The sequence below is a fragment of the Onychostoma macrolepis genome, chromosome 03 (assembly GCF_012432095.1).
Source record: "Onychostoma macrolepis isolate SWU-2019 chromosome 03, ASM1243209v1, whole genome shotgun sequence".
In the NCBI taxonomy this organism is placed as follows: Eukaryota; Metazoa; Chordata; class Actinopteri; order Cypriniformes; family Cyprinidae; genus Onychostoma; species Onychostoma macrolepis.
This window is the reverse complement of record NC_081157.1, coordinates 43,718,746-43,740,595: the sequence shown is the minus strand read 5'-3', so window position 1 is coordinate 43,740,595 and position 21,850 is coordinate 43,718,746. Positions and strand designations below refer to the sequence as shown.

At 37.3% G+C, this 21,850-nt stretch overlaps 1 protein-coding gene across 3 annotated transcripts; it reads right to left on the bottom strand.

Annotated features, from left to right (window-relative positions):
- Positions 1 to 835: 835 nt before the first annotated feature.
- LOC131537924 (uncharacterized) lies at positions 836 to 19,905 on the bottom strand. 3 transcript variants are annotated; one of them, XR_009270429.1, is made up of 16 exons: positions 19,390 to 19,905; positions 19,041 to 19,273; positions 18,220 to 18,459; positions 17,720 to 17,973; positions 16,431 to 16,539; positions 15,985 to 16,105; positions 12,755 to 12,912; positions 9,610 to 9,660; positions 7,561 to 9,068; positions 7,392 to 7,481; positions 6,690 to 6,749; positions 6,336 to 6,441; positions 5,784 to 6,037; positions 3,941 to 4,127; positions 2,092 to 3,770; positions 836 to 1,857 (listed from the first exon to the last, which is right to left on the bottom strand). XR_009270429.1 is itself a non-coding variant. In XM_058771635.1 (15 exons), exons 9-15 carry the CDS (start codon positions 7,660 to 7,662, stop codon positions 3,607 to 3,609), a joined length of 963 nt encoding a protein of 320 aa, XP_058627618.1. In that variant the 5' UTR covers positions 7,663 to 9,068; positions 9,610 to 9,660; positions 12,755 to 12,912; positions 15,985 to 16,105; positions 16,431 to 16,539; positions 17,720 to 17,973; positions 18,220 to 18,459; positions 19,041 to 19,273; positions 19,390 to 19,905; the 3' UTR covers positions 836 to 3,606. The 3 variants fall into 3 exon arrangements, 1 of the variants encoding a protein (XP_058627618.1); XR_009270430.1 differs by having other exon boundaries at positions 836 to 1,721; XM_058771635.1 differs by having other exon boundaries at positions 836 to 3,770.
- Positions 19,906 to 21,850: the final 1,945 nt, after the last annotated feature.

Here is a 21,850-nt window from a genome sequence, read left to right as displayed (position 1 = left end):
AGTAGCAATGCAACAAAAAACTAAAAACTACTGGTTTTATTTTGCACATATACAAAGTCAAAACAAAACAGCATGATTGTTTGACCTTGTATTACACAAATGCAAGATCAAACAAAACAAGACAAGAAAAGCAAAATAAAAAACAACAGAAAAGAAACTGCAGTTTGGGTTTATATTATACATAATTAAAGAGCCAAACAAAACAAAAGAAATGCAACAGAAAAAAAAACAAAAAAAAGTGGTTTGAGCTTACACATGCAAAACATTCACATAAAATAAGTTTTAAAAAAAACAAACAAAAAACAAAAACAAAAAGGAAGGAAGGAATTTGAGCTATTATACACAGACAAAATCCTAACAAAACAAAAAGAATAAAAGGTACAAACAAACAAAAAATTGTCAGTCTGCACTTACGGTCTACATCAAAGTAGAAAAAATAAACCAAACCAAAAAAAGGTGGATTGAGTTTATATTATACATACAACGATACAGACAAAACAACAATAAAAAACTGTGGTTATTACTTTTATTACACATACAAAAGATCCAAACAAAACAAAGAAAAGCAAAAGAAATCTAAAAATTGTGCTAAAAGTTTATATATGCAAAAAATTCTGACATTTGTAAAAAACAAATAATAATAAAAAAATAAAAATAAAAAAGTCATTTGAGCTATTATATATAGACACAAAATCTGAACAAAACAAAACAATACAAAAAGCAAACAAACAAAAAACATCAGTCTGCACTTCTACATTCTACATACAGAAGATCCAGACAAAACAAAATAGAAACAACCCCAAAAAATAAATAAATAAATAAAAATGTGGTTTGAGCTTGTATTATACATACAAAAGATGCAAACAAAACAAAGCAAAGCAAAAATCTACAATTAAAGCATGTGTGAATGTAGCCCTTAATTGCAAAGTCTAATCCCTGAAAGAACAATATATTTTATGACTGGGATTAAGATGATTGAATTAGACTGTTTCTGCTTGTGGAACGTTGAATAAAAGTGCAATGTCATTTAACGGCACAGAAGTACAACTGATAGATCATGATTCCGTCGGGGAGGATCTTTCCCTCCGAACCATTTTTTCCTCCCCTTGACAGGTAGAAGAAGACAAATGAAAAGTTAAGATGGCACGTGGAGGCGTGTTAGTGAGCCGCAACGGGTACCGTGGCACCCTGCCTTGCAGGGCATTGTGGGATATGTCCTCCACCGAAGTGGCTGCCCAGATGACATATTACAGCTCTGCGGGAAACGCATGGGCCTACAGGAGGAGGCGTTTCTCCTGCGTTCTGCAAACGTTTAATTTTGGTTGTCCTCCCTGCTGCTTTTACCCAGGTTCAGCGAGAGCCCCGCGGAGGGCCGAGGCGTGTTTGCGTTGGCCCCTTCAGAGAAGGATGCGAGCCCGGCGGACTGTTTAACGCTCCAACTTTCAACTTTGAAGTTTTCTTTGACTGCGCAGCGAAAATATTGGCGAATGCAGCTGAAGCACTTCTCATATTCGTAAATCAACTGGAGCTTTCAGAGATCAAATGGCTCTGCCTTAGCGCCGTTTGAAATATTCGCTTCCTTGCAACGTTTACATCCTCACATTAGATAAAAGAAAACATTCTGGGAGAGGCCTCCATCCTGGTGGTAAATTCAAAGCGATTTATGCACACACACACAACATGCCGCCGATAACACTTCGACACAATGAGGATGTCTGAACCTGCAGAAACAAAAGAAGCCCATTGATTTGCTGTTAGCAGATCTGATGAGTGGAAATACAGGCAGAGTTTTTAAGATGGCTGGATCGGAGAAGATATCGTCCCCAGTGCGACGCCACTGTTTTCCCGAACCCCAATCTGTTGTATCATTGACACATAAATGGATTAGGGTCATGTATCACTGATAATGGTCTAGCCCAATGCTGGTGTGTCTGCGGTTCGGGTTGTGTGTGCCCGATAAGGCCTATTGATTATGTACCATATGCAGTTCCCACGCCGTCCTTTGTGCCATGTGTTCGGTGCTGTGTTTTTTTCCCCTGAAAGGGGTGGGTGCAGTGATACAGCTGGTGAGTGCGGGGTTAATTTACTCACACAGCCGTTGGCCTTCAGGAGCCTGCGTGCTTCTGTCTGGAAAGGTAAAAAACGTGTGCGTTTTCGTGCAGCCGATTCAATAAGCTTCTACGAACAGAATCTGCAATCAAAACAAAAAACGCCACACGTTCAAGACAGACAAGTCTTTTTAATGGATATAATCACAGTGGTTTCGAAATGAGAACTGTACTGCTGCGTTTTCTGACTGATAAGGCCACAGTGAGGAGTCCGATATAAGAGGCACGTGTGTATTTCACATTACACACAGAAAATATATTCACATTACACGCCGGGGCACACTTTCAACATGTGATCAACTAAAATACCACAAGTCTGAACTACATCAATCACGATGCAACCCCCCTACCAAGTGACATCCATGTCATTTTACAGGAGAGCGATGCTTAACCATCTGCCACAGTGTTCACAGCTTTAGTCTACTTGGTTTCAAAGTTTTAGTGCACGACAAACAGTGTGTGATAACGTCTGGCAGTGATGCTGGAGGTACGTCGAAGCTACTGTTTTCCATCTACTTCTAACTGTGACTCCGGGGTTCGTTTTGCAATTTCAAATCAATAAGTCGTCACAGTTTTGTGTAATCAACATGATAAAAATCATACACACATAGTTTTTCATGAACTCTACAGCTTAGATAAAACCTTAAAAGGATAGTTAACTCAAAAACAGGGCTGCACGATTTGTGGGGGAAAATTAATTGCATTTAAACAAAATAAAACAAAAAAAAGCTCCAGGTTAGCTGTGCTCGTTTGTTAGGCGGCACAATTTGGCCCACAATTTTGATTCTAATAATAGTAATAACTAACAGTATTATTCAATAAAATCTTAAAATAATAATAACTCTTAATATTGTAATATTTCAATGCAAAATAAAATGATAGGTTTAAAATTGTATTTAAGAACTTTTTTTTTTTTTTTTAGAATTACAATACTAATATTTTTTGCTGTTTTAATTTCTTCTTTTTAAAATGTTAAGCCATCAAGCTTTTATTTTGGCAGAAAACTGCAGGGAGCCCTTAGAGATTCTCTTGCTGACAACAGCCTGTTTACAAGGGCATCTCATTACAAATTTGTGACAATGGTTGAGTTCCCAAATGTATGTTATAGGTGACTCAAAGCACAGCACAAGCAGATATTTAATGCAAACTGAGCATACTGAAAACACTGGATCATGAGTTGCTTCTGTGTAAATGAGCCCAGTGCTGCGCTTCACTCTGAAACTCTGCTTATTAAATTAACCTGCAGCCTTTGCGTTGTGATAATCCGTTTTGGTTTTATTTTGATGAACCATGCAGCCTTACTCAAAATGAAAATTCTGTCATAATTTACTCACCCTCATGTCGTTTCAAACCGCAATAAATGAAAATTAAGTAAATGATGACAGAACTCTTTCTGAACTATCCCTTTAAGGTTAATAACAGAATTTTGTGTTGTTAAATTTGATTTTAATTCTGCAACTAAATATGTTCACTGGGGATGCCCAATGAAAGTCAACACTCAATGCTCAAACGTTGCTCTCTTCTTCTCAGATGAGTCCACCAATGGATCATCAGCTGGGTGTGGCCTTTTCCGAAGCCTCTTGGCTTCATTCTGAAGCTTCTGTCGTATGTAGCCCTTTATTTCCGAATCAGTCTTTCCGGGGAAGAACCGCTGCACTGTCCCTGTGGAGAATGTTTCACTGGTAATCAAAACTGCAAACTTGAGACCACAATTAATCACAAACTTCACAATGGCCTGATTGCAGTTAATGAAATGGAACTGAACGCATTCTCGAAGTAACTAAAGGACGCCCGCCATTCAGTACTTGTTACAAACAGTCCCTTATACGTACTCAGAATGGCCTGGATCTCATGTGCCGGAAGAGCTGGCTTAGGTATCCCTCGCTTGCTGTTGACGATGCCTGAGATGGAGTGAGAGGCCAGACAGTCTCTGTCGTAGAGGCTGCGCAGCAGGTCATTGGTGAGTTTCTGAGCGGTGGTCCCTGTGTTGCAGCGCTCCAGGAGATCAGCAGTGATAACCTGGAGAGGAAACAAAAAAGTTGCTGTGGATGAGCTATAAAAATATAGGTCAACAACCAATGGATGACTCATTTTTAAAACCGATTATGAAACCGAATGAAAATAATCGACAATAAATGCTATCACTGATTAGTCAGGTCATTCGTATGGTACAAAATGCACTACTAGAACCTAAAAACACATTTAATTTATTTTACTGCTCTTTTAATGCAAGCATTTCTACTTTGCAAAACAATGCATTCTAATAGAAAGCAACTTAATGTTGCTGTCATTGTTACGTTTTAAATATTTAATAGAGATATTATTATAACATCAAACTGTAGTTTTAAATGAGCCACAACTGAACTCGAAATCATAAATGCAGGTAATAATATTTTTACAGAAATAAACAGTAATTTTAAATCATGCATAATTCATATTTATCCAATTAACTGTTCATACTTAGTTTGGTTTGGTAATTTTAATAATTTTGGTTGTTTAAACGGTTATGCTGCAAATTTTCAATATATATTTATTATTTTATTTAATTGTTTTCACAGCATAAATTGAGTTAACCTTTACTTAGGTAACCTTTACTTTAAAATAATTTTGGACACAACGTATACATAACTTCAATTTGCATATTGTTTGAAGGAAAGAATTGAACATGATTTTCAGTTAATCAAGGAAATAACAAACAGATCAATCAAACTAACTCAACTTAAAAAAAGAAAGAAACCTAACACAGGATTCTGTATAGAACTTTTATCTAAATTGTTGAATTTATTTATTTAAAAATATTTTACACTATTATTTTTATACAATATTAAACACCACTTTTCGCATTGCTCGATTGAGAGCATTAAACATTACTTCTGATTAAACAAAGCAATAACCAGCAGAATCGATTATTACAATAACTGCAGCCTTATGATGAAACAACAGCAAAAAAATAAGGCAGCGGCAATAGAGTAAGTGTAAATAGAGATAGATGGTATTTACACTAAGTGGAAATAGCTATAGATTCTATTTACACTATGTTAAAATAGCAGGATTTTCTGCTATTTATACTACTTGTTGCAAATCGTGGCAATTATCTGCACTTCAGTATTGTATTACATTATAAAACAGTACGCAATAATAACGTATCGAGTGTAAATTATAGTTTTAATTCAAATTATTAAATGGATAAATAAAGCCCTCCCTCCCTACATGTACCCTAACCGATACTTTATTTTCAACTTTTTGATTATTTCCTTCATTTTTATTGAAAATAAATGCCTTTCCGATGTGATATGAGATTTGAAAAGGAAAAAAAAATGTAGGCAAAAGGCGGGTTTGAACTAAAAAGCACACGCCTTACCATCTACGCCACTGAAACTGATGCTAAACTAGCGTTTTTTTTTTCGGTGTTGACTGTCCCAAACACACGCTGGTGGGCGGAGTTAGTGTAAATAGCCTCTGCCAACAAGGCGGGCTATTCTGCACTTGGTGTAAATAGACACTCCGAAAAAGTTAATAAATAAAAACAGCAACTGTGGCTAAAACACAACTTTTTATTTCAAAGCAATTAAACATGAAATTCTATGAAGAACTTTTATCAAAATGTACATTACATTTTAGCAAAATGAGACATTCTAAAGCTGACTGTAGAGGCACCTAAATTGTAACGCTTACTTTTTGTTCGGGAAGCGTTCCATTCCGTTGAGGCATTGTTTGTGTGACCTCATGCTGACCACACCCCTGTTGCTCTGAACTTGCACATTCAGCTGTTCTTCCACTAAGAACCCTTGGAGGAGAAATGTGACTGGGTGGCCCGCTTCTCTCGAGCTCCCCTGGAATGCTGGGAGTTGCAGCTTCATGGCTGCCACACAGCCATCTATCACTCTTCTCGATCAGCTCTTCAAGTGTCTGAGCCAACTTCCCACAAGCTATACAAAAAAAGTATGAATTTAGCCCGAAATTGTCTCGCAAAAAGAGGTAACCTGCTGTGTAACATGGCACACCACAGTAACACTAAATCTTTCTTTGACATGAAGTTTCCTCATGAACTCGCTGAACTTTTCCTCAAATTGAAATGATCTTGAAACATGAAATGATCTGTGAACGAGCTGGTTTTCAGTGAGCTCGTTGCACGTCTTTCCCTGCCAATGGAAATGCATTGCTGTAAAATTAAAAACTAAACCCAGAAAGGACAATTTGCCACAGTTCAGAAGTCCACTGCTTTACCTGTAAGGCTTCTGATTTGCTCTCGAAGGCCGTCCATCTCCCTTTGCATACTCAACACCATGGCGATAAGCTCCGCCCTTGAACGTGATTGGAGGCTTCCGAGCACCTGGAAGAAGATTATCCACGTCACATTATAAACTGAGTGGACACATGCGTTCAAACTTGTATCAGTAATTTACCAAAACTGCCCAAGATCATTTTAAGCATGGAAAACAAGTGTTTGGAGCTGAACGAGTTTGGCTCTAAATCCTCAAAAGCATTGCACAAGTAAGAAGCTTAATTTAATTTATGCAGCAAATTAAATTTTAGATTATTAATAAAGTAGCCCAAAAGTGGAATACTGCGCCATATTACCTCCATAGTAAAATCTGCACCCCTTGTCGCATCTCCAAGGGGCTTGTCAACCTCAAAAGCCTGTTTGAGAGCAAGCAAAATACATATGAAACCAGTGGTTTTAGTTTGGTTTGCAACTTCAAAATAACATTGGCTAGCAATGTAAAAATGATCGATGTGAGGTTCTTCACATTGGCAGAACCACTGGATAACCTTCTGAAGATGCCTCAATTGGAAATGACATTATCAGGGATTTCATGATATATTTTAAGTGCCTCAAAACCGTTCCCTCATGATGGGATTCCTGAAGGAACTGATAGCAGTCTTGCAGGAACCCTTGGGGCTTCATCACATAAGCTCCTCAGAGAACTGATATTCCTTTTTGAAATGCGTCCTAAAAATTCTCCAGAGGCTTTTGGCAGAATGATAATCTGAGGAAGTCCAAATGACGCCTCCAGTGTCTTCATCTTTACAGTATGTGATCCTATTAACCCTCATTAGGCTACAAATCCAGCAAATCTGGAATAAATGACTTAAAGCTCCTTAAATCACATGGATTTATCTTCCATATATTTTCATTATTACATTTTACTATCAAAATCTTATAGGCTATGAATGTAAAGAATTGTCACTGGAACACATGTGTTAATCTATTCAGCAGTGCTTATCAGCTAAAAATCAAAACTGATTACAATATTGATTCAGCAATAAAAAGAAACAGACCTTTGTTTTGAACTTAATATAGTCAGCATTGCAAGATGAGATGTCCTCTCCATTTAGTTCTCTCCATTTCCTCCTCTTCGCCGGCTCTTGCTGAAAGACAATCACATAATTAAACCAAGGGAGTGCAAAACAATGATACATACGCAACAAAAGCTTGATGTTTACATACACTGAGGACGTGGTTCGCTCTCGCGCCGGTTTCTTCGGCTGTCTCTTCGTATCCCTCGCATCCATTGTACAGGATGCGCTTTGCTATTGTTTTTCTCCTCATCTTTCGCCCATTAGCCGTTTTCCTCGCCGATAAGCCGTCCGGTTCTTTATCATGCCGGTCATGGCCACGCGCAGATCCGTGACAGCCTGATGACTTTCACGCTCGTGGCATTTCGATTAAAGTTAAAGACACTCTCTGGCATCTCAACATCACGAGTGCGTCTTGAAACGCTTGAAAACGAGTAAAATGTGTGGAAAAGGCACCCTAAAAGTTTTAACAGTGGCTGACATGTCTTAAGTTTGAAGAAAAAAAAAGGCATTATAAACGGCTCATAATCTGTCGAAGACATGGTATATGTTTGCTAGCGGTCATTTTAATAATGCAAAGCTCACATCTGATTTTGTAGGTGAAAGTGCGATTAATTATAGAGTAGTTAATAGTTAGCTATTTGTAATGACCGCTGTTGCTACTATCTGTTATTTTGCATTAGATACTATTTTATTTAGCAGCATTGGTTTACTGGCACATCCCACAAAATACAGCACACTTCAGTCTTTCATGACCCTTTTAAAATATTAGAGATATAAATCCCATATTTTTGTTGTGTTGTGTATGTTTGATCAACTTTATCTAACATAAAATTAACCTAGCATGAAATGTATCTAGCTTTAAACACATAAAATGTCTTTTTTTTTTTGCCTCTGGAAAAATGGATTTTGACCTACATGACTCTAATAGTTAAAATCAACATAATCATAAGTGTCATAGACATCATTATTAAATAAAATCATAACTGTCATGATCTAATGAAATATATTTAATTAGTTGTAGTACAACACTTTTTAATTATAAACAAATTATCATCAAAAACAATATTATACCAAAAAGTAATATATCTATACACTTTCAGAAGTAGTCTAAATATTTTATTTTCTGAATTTGTACACATATTGGAGAGATTACTGCATTAGTCAAGCTCAACCATGGTAACCAAATTATTGTAAGAAAATGTATTAATTACATTTTATAAATTTATTAGAATTGTTATTATACAATAGAGATAGGACTTTTTGTATATATATATATATATATATATATATATCTTAATTAAGCTCTATATAGATGAACACATGTAAAATATATTTGCCTAAAAAATATGTTGGCTAAAATAAAACAAGAACAACACTACAAAAACCTGAAGATGTGAAATGATTTCTCCCACATTAGAGAGACTTTAGGGCACTTTCTTTTTCTTACTCCCTTGTTCTCTCTTTTTGGCTGTGTGAGCACAGATACAGTGGGAGGTCAGGAAAGGGTTGACCCCATGCATTCCCAGGTGACATACAGTGAGCACTAAGTGTATCCAGAAGCACCTGAGGTTGTAAAAGAGAGGCCTCTGCAGGGATGGGAGGAGGGAAGCAGCTCTGTGCTGGAACAAAGTGGATCCTGTAACTCATTATAGCAGGCTGGGGATCACAAAAGGTCAATCAAATAGTGTCATGTGCACCAGTACTGTCTGTCTTATATGCACTGTGAATATGGGCCAGTTTAAATGGCACCTCGTTTGATCCATTCACAAGTGCTCAGACAAGATAGATCATGTCTTTCCTGTTTCTCAGTTATTCTCAGTTTACCTGTATTAAGGTTAAGGTTAATTTCATTTAAAAACTCTTGTTTTTAAGTGGATGATAATATCATAAATGTGATTTGGTCACATGCATTTAAAATATGATTTATAGGTTCACAAAGTGTTCTGGATCCTGTTTACATCTGTAGTTAGTGCTGTCAAAATGGATCTCAACACAAGGAAGTGAATATATGAGTTTTTGACTGACTAACAAACTAGCACACAAAGACTCACCAACTACAGAATTACTTCGTTACGGGAAAAAAAGCAATATGCACTTACATGCTGGATGAAAGAGAACTGGCACCTTCTCTTATAACAGTGATTAGACAAGCATGAAAGCTACACTATATTAAAGTTCAGACCGTTTGAGAACTTACATGAACAAAATGACTCAGTCAACCTGCAGGATCCACCGTGACGCTCCTGATCTGTAGAGACAAAACATGAAGATCCGTGACTAAAGCACCTCTTACATCACAGCAGATGTTATTACAGTCCAGACCACAAATGTGACAGCAGAGCCACCATTTCTCACTCAGACAGACTGATTATTGATCTCTGTCCTGCATATTGCAGCCTCTTGAGAGGCTTCGAACCAGCATAAAGAGGAGTATTGATGATATATTGATATGCATTCTTTTATTTACTTTACCCATAAGGCCTTTCACCTCTCTTTTAACAAATCAATTGCACATATAGCATAAAGCTTCTTTTCTGGGTCACAGCCTGCCATTCCCCATTTAGGGAGAGCAGTCTGAGAGCAGCTTTGAAGTCTGTCTTGTGACTGTCAGACTTGCCTATGCATGAGAATTCGTGCTAAAGGACCTGATCTGAGGTCAGTCAAAAAAAAAAAATCAAATAAAAAAATACTGGAGCCAAATGACGCCATTCATGACGCCAGTGAGCAACAAAAAAATAAAAATAAATAAATAAATTTTGATAATGTTTCCTGCATTGTTATTAAGTGCAAACACTATTTAAACAGTTTAGTAATATTAATTGGAAAGATGTGCACCCTAACCAATTAACATATGGCATGGCTGCAAATGTCTAAAAGTTAATTCAATCAAAAATAGACAAAAAAATAAAAAATACAAATATAAATAAAATATATAAATATACAAATGAATTAGCACATGTTAATTTGCCCATACTTGCATCTCTAAACTAATAAAGAACACTGTGTATTATAATTCCCTCTTTGACCAGAGAACAGAGCATGTAATAAATATATATATATATATATATATATATATATATAAAATATAAAATTCTAATAGATTAATAAAAAAATATATTATATAAAATATAATATTTGATAAATATTATGTGTGTGTGTGTGTGTGTGTATATATATATATATATATATATATATATATATATATATATATATACACACAGTCATAGCCAAAAATATCAGCACCCTTGGTAAATATGATCAAAGGCGGCTGTGAAAATTAATCTGCATTGTTAATCCTTTTGATCTTTTATTTAAACAAAAATTCACAAAAATCTAACCTTTCATTGGATAATAAGAATTTAAAATGGGGGGAAATATCATTATGAAATAAATGTTTTTCTCAAATACACGTTAGACACGATTATTGGCACCCCTAGAAATTCTTATGAGTAAAATATCTCTGAAGTATATTCCCATTCATATTCACAATTTTGAGCACTCCAGGGTGATTATGAACATGAAATTATCCAGCCATGGCTTTCTGTTTCACAGAAATATAAATAGGAGGGAAAACAAAGCCCAAATTCCCTTAATCATCCATCACAATGAGAAAAACCAAAGAATGTATTTCTGATGTGCAGCAAAACATAATTGAGCTTCACAAATTAGTGAAGTGGCTTTAAGAAAAGAGCTAGAGCAGTGAAAATTCCCATTTCCACCATCAGGACAATAATTAAGAATTTCCAATCAACATAAAATGTTATGAAACTGCCTGGAAGAGGACGTGTGTCTATATCGTCCTAACGCACGGTGAGAAGGAGAGTTTGAGTGGCTAAAGACTCTCCAAGGACCACAGCTGGAGAATTGCAGAAAATAGTTGAGTCTCGGGGTCAGAAAACCTTAAAAAAAAAATTGTCAAACAGCACCTACATCACATGTTGTTTGGCAGGGTTTCAAGAAAAATTTTCCTCACTCATCCAAAAACAAACTCATATTCAGTTATCAGACACGACTGGAACCTCAAATGGGCTTCTATGGTCAAATGAAACTAAAACATGAGGTTTTTAGCAGCAAACACTCAAGATGGGTTTGGTGAACACAGGGATAAAAAGTACCCCATGTGTACAATGAAATATACTGCTGTATTTTTGATGTTGTGGGCCTATATTTCTGCTGGAGGCCCTGGACATCTTGTTTAGACACATGGCATCATGGATTCTATCAAATACCAACAGATAAAAAAATCAATAAGTGACTGACTCTGTTAGAAATCTTATAATGGGCCATGTTTGGATCTTCCAACCGTACAATAATCCAAACACAAACCTCAAAAACAACACAAAAATGGGTCACTGAGCACAAAACCAAGCTTCTGCTGGCCATTCCGGTCCTCTGACCTGAACCCTGTAGAAAATGAGTGGTGAACTGAAGAGAAGAAGCACCAACATGGAGCTGGGAATCTAAAGGGTCTGGAGTGATTCTGGATGAAGGAATGGTCTCTGATCTCTTGTCAGGTGTTCTCTAACCTCATCAGGCATTATAGGAGAAACTTTAGAGCTGTTAAACTGGCAAATGGAGATTTCGAAAAGTATTGAATAAAAGGGTGCCAATGTGTATTAGAGAAAAACATTTATTTCATAATGATAATAAATTCTTATTATCCAATGAAAGGTTAGATTTTTGTGAATTTTTAAAATAAAAGATCCAAAGGATTAACAATGCAGATTAATTTCCACAGCCTTCTTTGATCATATTAATATTTTATAGTAATAATAATAATAATAATAATAATAATAATAATATGTAGTTTATAAATAATAATATAATTTAAATGAGACCAATTATTGTAGAGATAGGATATATTCTCAATAACTAAAAGAATTATGAATAAACTGGAATCGTTAAGTGGAATCAGGATCAGAACTAAAAATCATTAAATTCCTCATGATTCCAAACCATAGTGAAATTGTGTCCTTTCAGGTCATGCATCAAGAACAGACAACTTTCTTCTCTCTTGATCTCGCCTTCTCCATCTTTCCTTCTCTGCGCATAATGAAAATAGAAGAGTAAATAGTGCAATAAAGAAAGAGGCCCTTCTTGGGCACTGAGTAGGATTTAATTGACCATATGGGGGCGTCAGAGTTGAACTCCGACCTAACTCCCATCAACCCTTGGGAGCACCCTAAAATGATATAATGGACAGAAAGGTGGGCCAGCCACCCAGGCAAAAAAGGATTATACAAATGGGTACACATGTACATTCTATAATATCTGTATTAAATGTACCTCTTGACATTTCTCTGTAGACTTGCATGCGAGAATGCATTGTTTCTCACACTCACCTATCGTTGATGGACAGCTCGTGTTTTGAGCTCGCTCAGCAGTCGGTCACTTGATTAGACTCCCCACCACGTCACTTCTTTCCTCCGTTGCCAATGTCCCCTCCGCTCATGCATATGGAGAAGCTTAATTTAAAAGGACAACAGCGCTGCCTTCAGATCTGTCGAGAAGAGACAACATAGACTGACACATGAGTACAGAACAATGCAGGCCATTCGGTGTCCAGGACAGCACTGAATGTGAAGGAGTGCCGGACAGGGGTTTTTGGCAAGCCTTTGAAGGGGAAAACCAGATTTTTGAATTAGATATTTCTTTTTTTTTTTTGAAGATGAAATGTGGAATTTTTGTACATTTGGATGTTTAAATATTATCTTCTATTATGGTTTAGTGCACAGACACAAATGAGCCAAATTTGTGCAAAGACACAAAAATATCATGAGTTTTGCGGTTCTTTGTGGTGTAGAAATTATACACTTCACCTTTGAGACACAAGTGTTCAAATCCAACATTCACATCCAATGTCCATTCATAAACAAGGCGAACATAGTTTCTTTATGTTTAATTTAATTATTTCATTCAGATGTAGTACAAAGTCATTTACTTTCACGTATACCTTGATGGTCAAATGACCTAAAAACAAACACACACATACACAAAACTCTTCGTGAACACTTAATTGGGTATAATTCATCAAAAAATAAAAATTCACCCACCCATATGGTTCCAAACCTGTTTGACTTCTTTCTGTTGTGGAAAATAGATATTTTGAAGAATTCTGGCAACCAAATAATTTCGGTTCCCATTGACTTCCATAGTACGGTCAAAAAAATTGGAAGTCAATGGGAATCAAAACCATTTGGTTACCAACATTCTTCAAAATATCCTCTTTTATATTTTGAAGAATCTGGGTAACCAAATAATTTCGGCTCCCAATGTCTTCCATTGTATAAACCAAGAAAAAAAACAACAATGTAAGTTAATGTGAACCGAAACTGTTTGGTTACCAACCTTCCTACAGAAGAAAAAAAAAAGTCATTTGCAATGAAATGAGGGTAAGTAAATGATAACAGAATTTCATCATTTTTAGGGTGAACTTTATATTCTCCGTTATTCAGTCTTAGAATGAATCACTTATGTTGTAACATTCCTCTTTTGTATGTTTCTTTGTCTAAAAGCACCTGCTGCTAAATTAATGAATATATGTAAACTTTCCCACGTGTCAAATGTTGCTTCTCATTAACTACCAACATCTAACTCCTTGCTTTTGTTTCAAGAAACAAGACCTTTTTGACTTTCTACTGCTCACAAATCAGCAGGCGGATCCAGATCTGGCCTACGGTCATCTGTTAACATGAAGCTGTGCAACCTGCAAACTTTCTCCCAAAACACGGTTCTGTTCAGCGTCAGCCATTTCTGCCTTTGAGGGATTAGAGTGATGTCATCGGTAAGGTCTCAACCCTTTTCGCTGTCATCCTGGCTCAGGTCGCCGTTAAGTCCGAGCGGTGCAGCTTTTGCGTGCGCTATAATTCAGACTGTGACTTTGATGATAATAGCACTAATAATGGCCTGACAGTGACGGATGGGTGCAGGCAATTTGGGGGCCCGTGAAGTGACCCTCGGCCCAATCAGAGCACTTCCAGGTTAAATGTGACCCCAGGCAGCCGGCAAAGAGGGAGAAGTGCTGAATGGATGAAGGAGAAAAAGAAAGAGTGAGAGAGAGAGAGAGAGAGAGAGAGAGAGAAAAAGGTGAGGCTCTGAAGTGAGGAGCACTCCTCAGGATATTAAGTAATTGCTGCTATACGCCATTTCTTCCCCGTTTGGATGCTTCTGCAAGATTCCAAGAGTAGAAACTCTGTCCGCTAACCACAGAGGCAGCCGCATTCGAATCCCCAGAGCTACACCCGAAATTCTGCCGCGTTGCCAAAACCTTTTGGTTTCACAACCCAAGTCTTTGGCCACAAAAACAGTTCTCTTAATCAGTCCAAACACCTCCCCGGGCAGCAGTGGGAATGCTTGGCCAGGCCATGTGTTAGACATTAAACGCAATCAGTGACGGCGTTTTTTGAGTGCTGGAGAGATTGAGAGGAAGGGAGATCCAGGTTGATAAATAGCAGAGCCACTCAAATGCCCGTCTGTTCACGGGGAGTCTGGGTAATCAAACCAAGGCCTGTTTGCTTTATTTATGCCGCACGTCAAAATGAGAGATTTATCGTTATTGCGAGGCAGCTCTTGATTAGTGAGGAGAATGTGGGAAGCTAACCTGGAAAAGCTCCACTGGCGTTTAACGTCTTCTTGTCGGGATGAGCACAAACCGAACAATGGCTTGCCAGCGAGATGCATGTTGGTAAAGATGGAGAAGTGACAAGGATTAAGCATTCTTTGTGGCGAACGCAATTCTCTATGCAGCATTTTCTCATGATTACTGTACGAAAGCGCTCTCCAACTCGGTTCAAAAACAACTAACATCTGATTGCCATTCATCCTTTAGTGGTATCATCTGCAGATGGGAATTGACACCAAAGACAACATGAGCTATGGAAATGATTAAGCAAGACCTCCACAGCAAATAGCTTGGTTACGCAGTACTATAATTTCAATTTCCTTCGCAAACAACTGTTTCAATATACGCCTGGACAAACCAAATAAACACTTCTGAAGTACTTACGGTTTCTTGAGACATATAACCTTTTATCTTTCCCTGCCAGAAACAAACGGCATGTTAAGAATTAGCGCAAGGTTCTTCCCTCTAGGTCAACACCGTTCCTCGCCGTTCCTGTACTTTTCCATTAATCCTCCTCCGTCTCCCTTAATCATACCGCTGGCCCAGCGACTTGAGAGGCGCCAAGTAACACGCAACCTGTCAGATCCAGCAAGGGAAAAATGAATTAAGTCCAGAGGGTAAAGTTGGGACGGAGAGAAGTGTGAGTGGGCCGGGTATTGAGCCCTGGGGCACCCCAAAAGTCATAACTCAGAGCTTAGGTACCGCGGCCCGCCTGAGGAGTTACCGTCTGCCAATTGATTTAGTGTCATCTGAGGTCTTGGCCGCCTCTTACGATTATGTGCCTTATTAAGTGATTCTCTGAGCATGACAGCTTTAGGATATTAGGTGGTACTTTCTGTGGCCCTTTCTAAGTACATGAATCGCCTGCTTTTATTAGTCTGAAGGACACTGCATCTTAGGTCTGGAATGATGGTGTGAAACCTTTCCTATATAATACTGACTAATACCTACGGCAGGTTGGTTTGAAATACTCATGTCGTCCAAAAAGCATATTTCCTCTTCAGTTTTGAGGGATTTGTAACATCACCAGTTTTCACATTTTGAGGTCGCAACCCTCTGGACGTCGATGTTTCTAAAAAACCGAAACACAAATATTTTAGTACCAAAACATGCTGTAACACCAAGTGAGCGTGTTTCCTTTAGGAGGACATTTCCTTTGGAGTGTTTGTTTTCTTTCACCTTTGTTTGATGGAAAGGTTATTCAAACATATATAAAATAATGATTTTTGTTTGATGTGTGTATATCTGTGCCTGTGTGTGAATGTTTGTGTGTGTGCAAAGAAGCCAAAATTGTGAGTTAAATATTGTCAAAGACACTCATTAGCCAAGTGCAACAAGTACAGGGGACTTTTGACCAAAGTTACAACTGCAGGATTATTTTATCAGAAATCACATACACAGAGTTCCCAGAACTCCCCAGGAGGAATCTCTTCATCCTCCATGTTGGATAAAATTCCTGAAGTACTACAGATGCTGTTTACTATGACTCCAGGGCTTCATGCATTACTGGAAATAGACAAAGAGAAACCAAAAAAAGATTAAATAAATATTACACTGTCAGTAATGTCAATACATTTCCTGAAAAATGTTTCAGGGGTATAATGGGTAAAATCGTCTTTTGCAAGGTGACTTTATGATATGAATCATGAAGAAATGTTTCAGCACATCAGTGAGTTAGAATGATTTCTGAAAATTCATTTGACACTAAAAACTGGACTAATGGCTCATGAAAATTCAGCTTTGCCATCACATGAATAAATTACATTTTCAAATGAATTTAAATAGAAAATGGTTGTTTTATTATTTCACAATATTACTGTTTTTACTGTATTTCAGATCAAATAAATGCAGCATTGGTGAGCATTAAAGACTTCTTTCAAAAACATAAATAAAAATTTTGAATGATACTGTATATACAGATGAACACTTTTTTATATTAATTAAATAAATCAAATTGATCTCTATGTCAGCCTATAATGATGTAATGCTGTAAAACAGTCACAACTTTAAAACAAAATTTGACTTCATGCTGTTTCCTTTGTTTTGACAAACTTTTACATTTCTTTTACAGTTTAAATTTAAAATTGCTCAAATTGCTGTTCTGCATCCTGCTGGGTCCATCAATTCGAATTCCAAAATTAAATTGGAATTTAAAAGGCATTCTCAATTAAATTCTGAATGGCACACAACCCAGATTTGAATTACATCAAGTGACTGCATTGTGGGACGTAGAAACCTTATAGCCTACTGCCCCCACACTACTTTGGAAGGATCATCTCAAACTTTACATTCATCAAGAATATAAAACAGCAAACATAAAACTGCATTACAGCCAAAGTGTTAAAGCTATAATCGTTCCACAAAGATAACATTCAAAACAAACTGTGCTGAGAAAATTTCATGTTTCCAGGGTCAGAACTCTGAACCTTTAGTCAAGGGTATTTACTGCTGAATCGTTGTGCCAAGGGACTTTGACAACATGGCATTATGTGCAATTTATGTCAGGCTTGGTTTTGTGTGTGTGTTTATGTGCGAGAGTGTGTGTGAAAAAGAGTGTGACAGAGATTGCATTCATATGTATGACCTTCCTCTTTAGAGGCACCGTCAAAGATCACAGTCAGTGTTGACAGAGATATTTCTCCCATGCATTGCAGCGGTGAGGGCTGCTGTCTAAATGCTTACTCACCAGGCGCCGACTGCACAGGCCGCCAGCAGAGCCAGCCGGTGGCCCTGAATGCCCTTTTGCTGACTAGACTCTAGCAGCCAATAAATGGAGCTGTCACTCCTGTCAATCTTGCTTTCCCTGACACAATCGCCCTATCACGCCCACACATGCCGTCCCGCCCGCCTCAATTATGTCCCTAAAAGGACAGATTTCTGTGACAGCCCTGCCTCTTGCATGACGGAACGCAAAGACAGCCAATCATCTCATTCTCCGCCCTGGGGTTTGAGAGAGAGAGAGAGAGAGAGAGAAATTGAGAGAGAAAGACTTCATGCTTTTTTTTTTCTTAAATAAAATATGTAGCTTAACAAATCAGCCTCTTTAATTCATGGAGCATATTATTTTTTGAAAAAAAAGTTACCATAAAATCCTTTCCCATAAAATATGAGCATGTGATGCATCTCTAAACTCTCAGTAATCCAGTCCATCACATGATGTTTCACCATGCTTACAAACAAACATACCAATGAAGAAAGTGACTGAAGAAGTAACGCCGCTCTGTACCCTCATATTTCTCAGATTCTTGTAGTTTCACAGATAACCTAAAACACAAGGCCAGGAGCACACAGCGTACTTATGAGGTGGTTTAAATCAGAAATTTGGAAAAAGGCCTCAGAACCTCTTTTGGAGGTTGTCTGGTCCATCTTGATGCAGTATCACCCTCTGCTGGATGTAAGGTTGATGTGCAGACTCACTGTAAAAACCTATAGTCCATGGTAAAAACAGACAATAATAATGTAGCACAGGTTTTATGAGTGAAATATTTGTTCTTTTTTTAAGCAGTTTTTCCAGTACATATATTTTCAAAGAAGCTTTGTTTCTACATGCATTTTAGTAATGGCAGAAATGACAGCTATAAGATAATACAAATCATGCAGTTATCATGTATTAATTTAAGCAAAAACAATGAACATGTTATAACAAAGATTACATGATGTGACAATGATAATAAGGAAATATTTACTTAACATTAATCTTTTTTTTTTTTTTAAATCTTGCTCATAAAAAGTATTTTACAGGATTAATATTTATACTTTTTCCTCAACATTTTCAAAGCCATTTTCATAACAACAAAAATACTCATTTCATAAATTCTAATGCAGTGTCACGTGATCTTTCAGAAATCATTTTAATATGCTGATTTGGTGCTCAAGAAATAATTCCCATTAGGCCTATGAAAACAATTCTATTTAAAAAAAAATATTAAAAATATTAACAAAATAATTGGAAACTGTAACATCTGTTATTGTCATAGTGGCATAAAACAATAGTAGGCTTATGCTACCTTCACAGGCTTGTCAGAAGATCCTTCATTCCGCTTCTGAAGTTTGTCACATTTGTGGTTGGAAAGATCAAGAGACTAGCCAGCTTTATGATGATGGTGGTGATATTTTTGTATAGTCTATTTTTGGCCTTTTTTAGTAAAATTTGCAACAAAAGGTTACAAATATAGACAAACTCCAACAGCTAACATGGTATGTTGAGAAATCAACAATGACCCACAATTCCCAGTGGAACCTGTAAAGAAAAAGGAAAATTATGCTTCATGTGATAAGATCTAAATTAACTGGTTTATTATTCAGCTAATAGGTTACGCCAACAAGTTATGTCAAATAAAATAAATAGTTATTTACATTATGACATTCAATTATTCAACACTGACAGGTTATCATTTTTTGGTAAAACGTTTAAAATAATATTTTTCTCTAGGTGGATATCTACTATGGTTGTCATCTTCTAGCAAATTGGACTTAGACGTTTGACATATAGCCTATAAGTGGAGCCCACTGTGGCTCTCTGCCTGAAAACGACTTCGCCTACACTTTCCCTTGATTACTTTCCTGTTGACTATATAGCTACTCTGTGAAACCTCTGCATTGCACGGGTCTCCTCATATATTCAGAGCCCTGTCGCCGTGTTTACCCTTCGCGAGGATAAATCGTATTTTATCCCGCGCTTCAGTCCCGCGCGTTCTGAATGGCGCGAAGGTTTATTTGTTTAGGAGCGCGGCATTTATTTTCCGCCTGCTCTGTTTGGGCAGATGGCGGGTCTCGCCGCGCCAAGTGGACCCGGGTGTTTATTTGAAATGGGGCGTGCGGCACGCGAGGGTATTGAGGAGCCCCGCGGACCATGTGTTCCTCTGGGCGCCCTGATTGGGTGGAGCTGGCACTTGGCAGGCGACCTGACAAGAAACAGGAGACAAAATGGCGGGCCGTCTCTCCATGAGCTCAGGCCTTCCATACGGCGTTGGGTCTGCTTGGAAGCGCCTGGCTTCATGGATGGATTCATTTCATGAGATCTCGAGATCCAGCCCAACACATATTTTAACATGATTTTAAGTCCATGTGACAGCGCGGTGTAATTTGGTACGATACTTAAGGAAAGGACCCTGATAGTTAAATAACACAGGCCTCCAAAATACACCATACTGTTCAGTTCTTCCAAGAAACGGACGATTAACATAGTTAATTTCATACTTTTTTTCTTTCAGCAGTTTGAGTAATAAGTTAATATTCATGCCAGGAACATGAATCTCACGAACACTTGATTTATTAATGGTTAGCTATAGCTTGAAAAATAGGTTTTCATCTGTTATTTTACCTTCATTTTCAGGTGTAGTTTGACTGATTTCTTGTTTCCATATTTATCTTTAGTACCACTGTGGTAAATAGAGAAATTGTTAAATTGTTCAGTAGATTAAAAGTGAAATTGCGTGTACGTTTGGTATGCATGAAATAGTTGTCTTTTCTACAAACGTGTTGAATTGATAACCTGTGGTTTAAATTATAAATATAGTAGTAGGCTACATGTGTTTTAAACAAATATGTTAGTAAAAACTGTTAACACTTTCTTTTTGTGTGGAGGGCCTGTGGTGATTGACAGCACACATTAAATTAGCCACACCCCATAAGTTTAGCCCTGCCCTGCATTTGAGAACGTCATTTTTTAGAGGAACCAATCAGTAAAGATCCAATCCATCAATGTCAGCTCCTTAGCCAATCAGGGAGAGTATGCTAAACAGCTGCCGACCAATCACGCTCAGTTTCTTCACTCCATCTCCTATATATGCAGCAACCCCTTGCTGTGCTGCATGATTTGGCTGAAAATGTGAGCGAGGTTAGACTTGAATGATTTGTGCTGCTCTTCGGGTGATTATGGATTTTAACTTCTGCAGCTGAACGCAAAGGAATATTTTCAGATTGCTGTACTGTAAAGTGAGGCTGGTCATATCTGGCAGAAATGCAGTCACAATCATCACATAGGCTACACGATCTAAAAATACAAACACCCAACACAGACAAAACTTTCATTTTGTGTCCTGTACTTCCAATCACTACAGTTCACCATGTCTAAAAAAGGTTCAAACTACCACACTCAGATGAACTCTCGCTCTTCCTGTTATCCGTAACTGATTCCGAACAGACTAGCAGTACGATTTCCCCATGTCAAGCGTGACACTTGTGCCAATAAGTGAAATATGAGGAACAGTTCAAAGGTCTCACCATATGCCAACTGGCTCCTGTGATAAAACAAAATCCACATTGCCTGTACTTCCCAGATGCCACTTATGCCCAATTATGGGTGACCATATGACCAATCAGTGTTTCAGAACTGAACCCCCTCATAATAAATTGATTTATAGAGCCAGCTTGATGTTTTGAACAATATTATATGCTTGTATCTGTCTTAAAGCTCATCTTTATACACCATGAAGTGTGATTGTAATTTATTACTTAATAAGGTGCTTTTATTTTGAAGACTCACCAGCTGTATACACATATACAGTGGAACAGAATTTTGTTTACTGGGTCAATATATGTATATATATATGTATATATTATATTATATATACACACATATATACACACACACACACACACACACACACACACACACATATACATACTGTATATATATATATAGCATGGGTATATTTATAGCAAAAGCCAAAATACATTTTATGGGTTAAATTTATCGATTTTTCTTTTATGCCAAAAATCATTAGGATATTAAGTAAAGATCGTGTTCCATGAAGACATTTTGTAAATATCCTACTGGATATATATAAAATCTTATGTAATCTCAAGTAATATG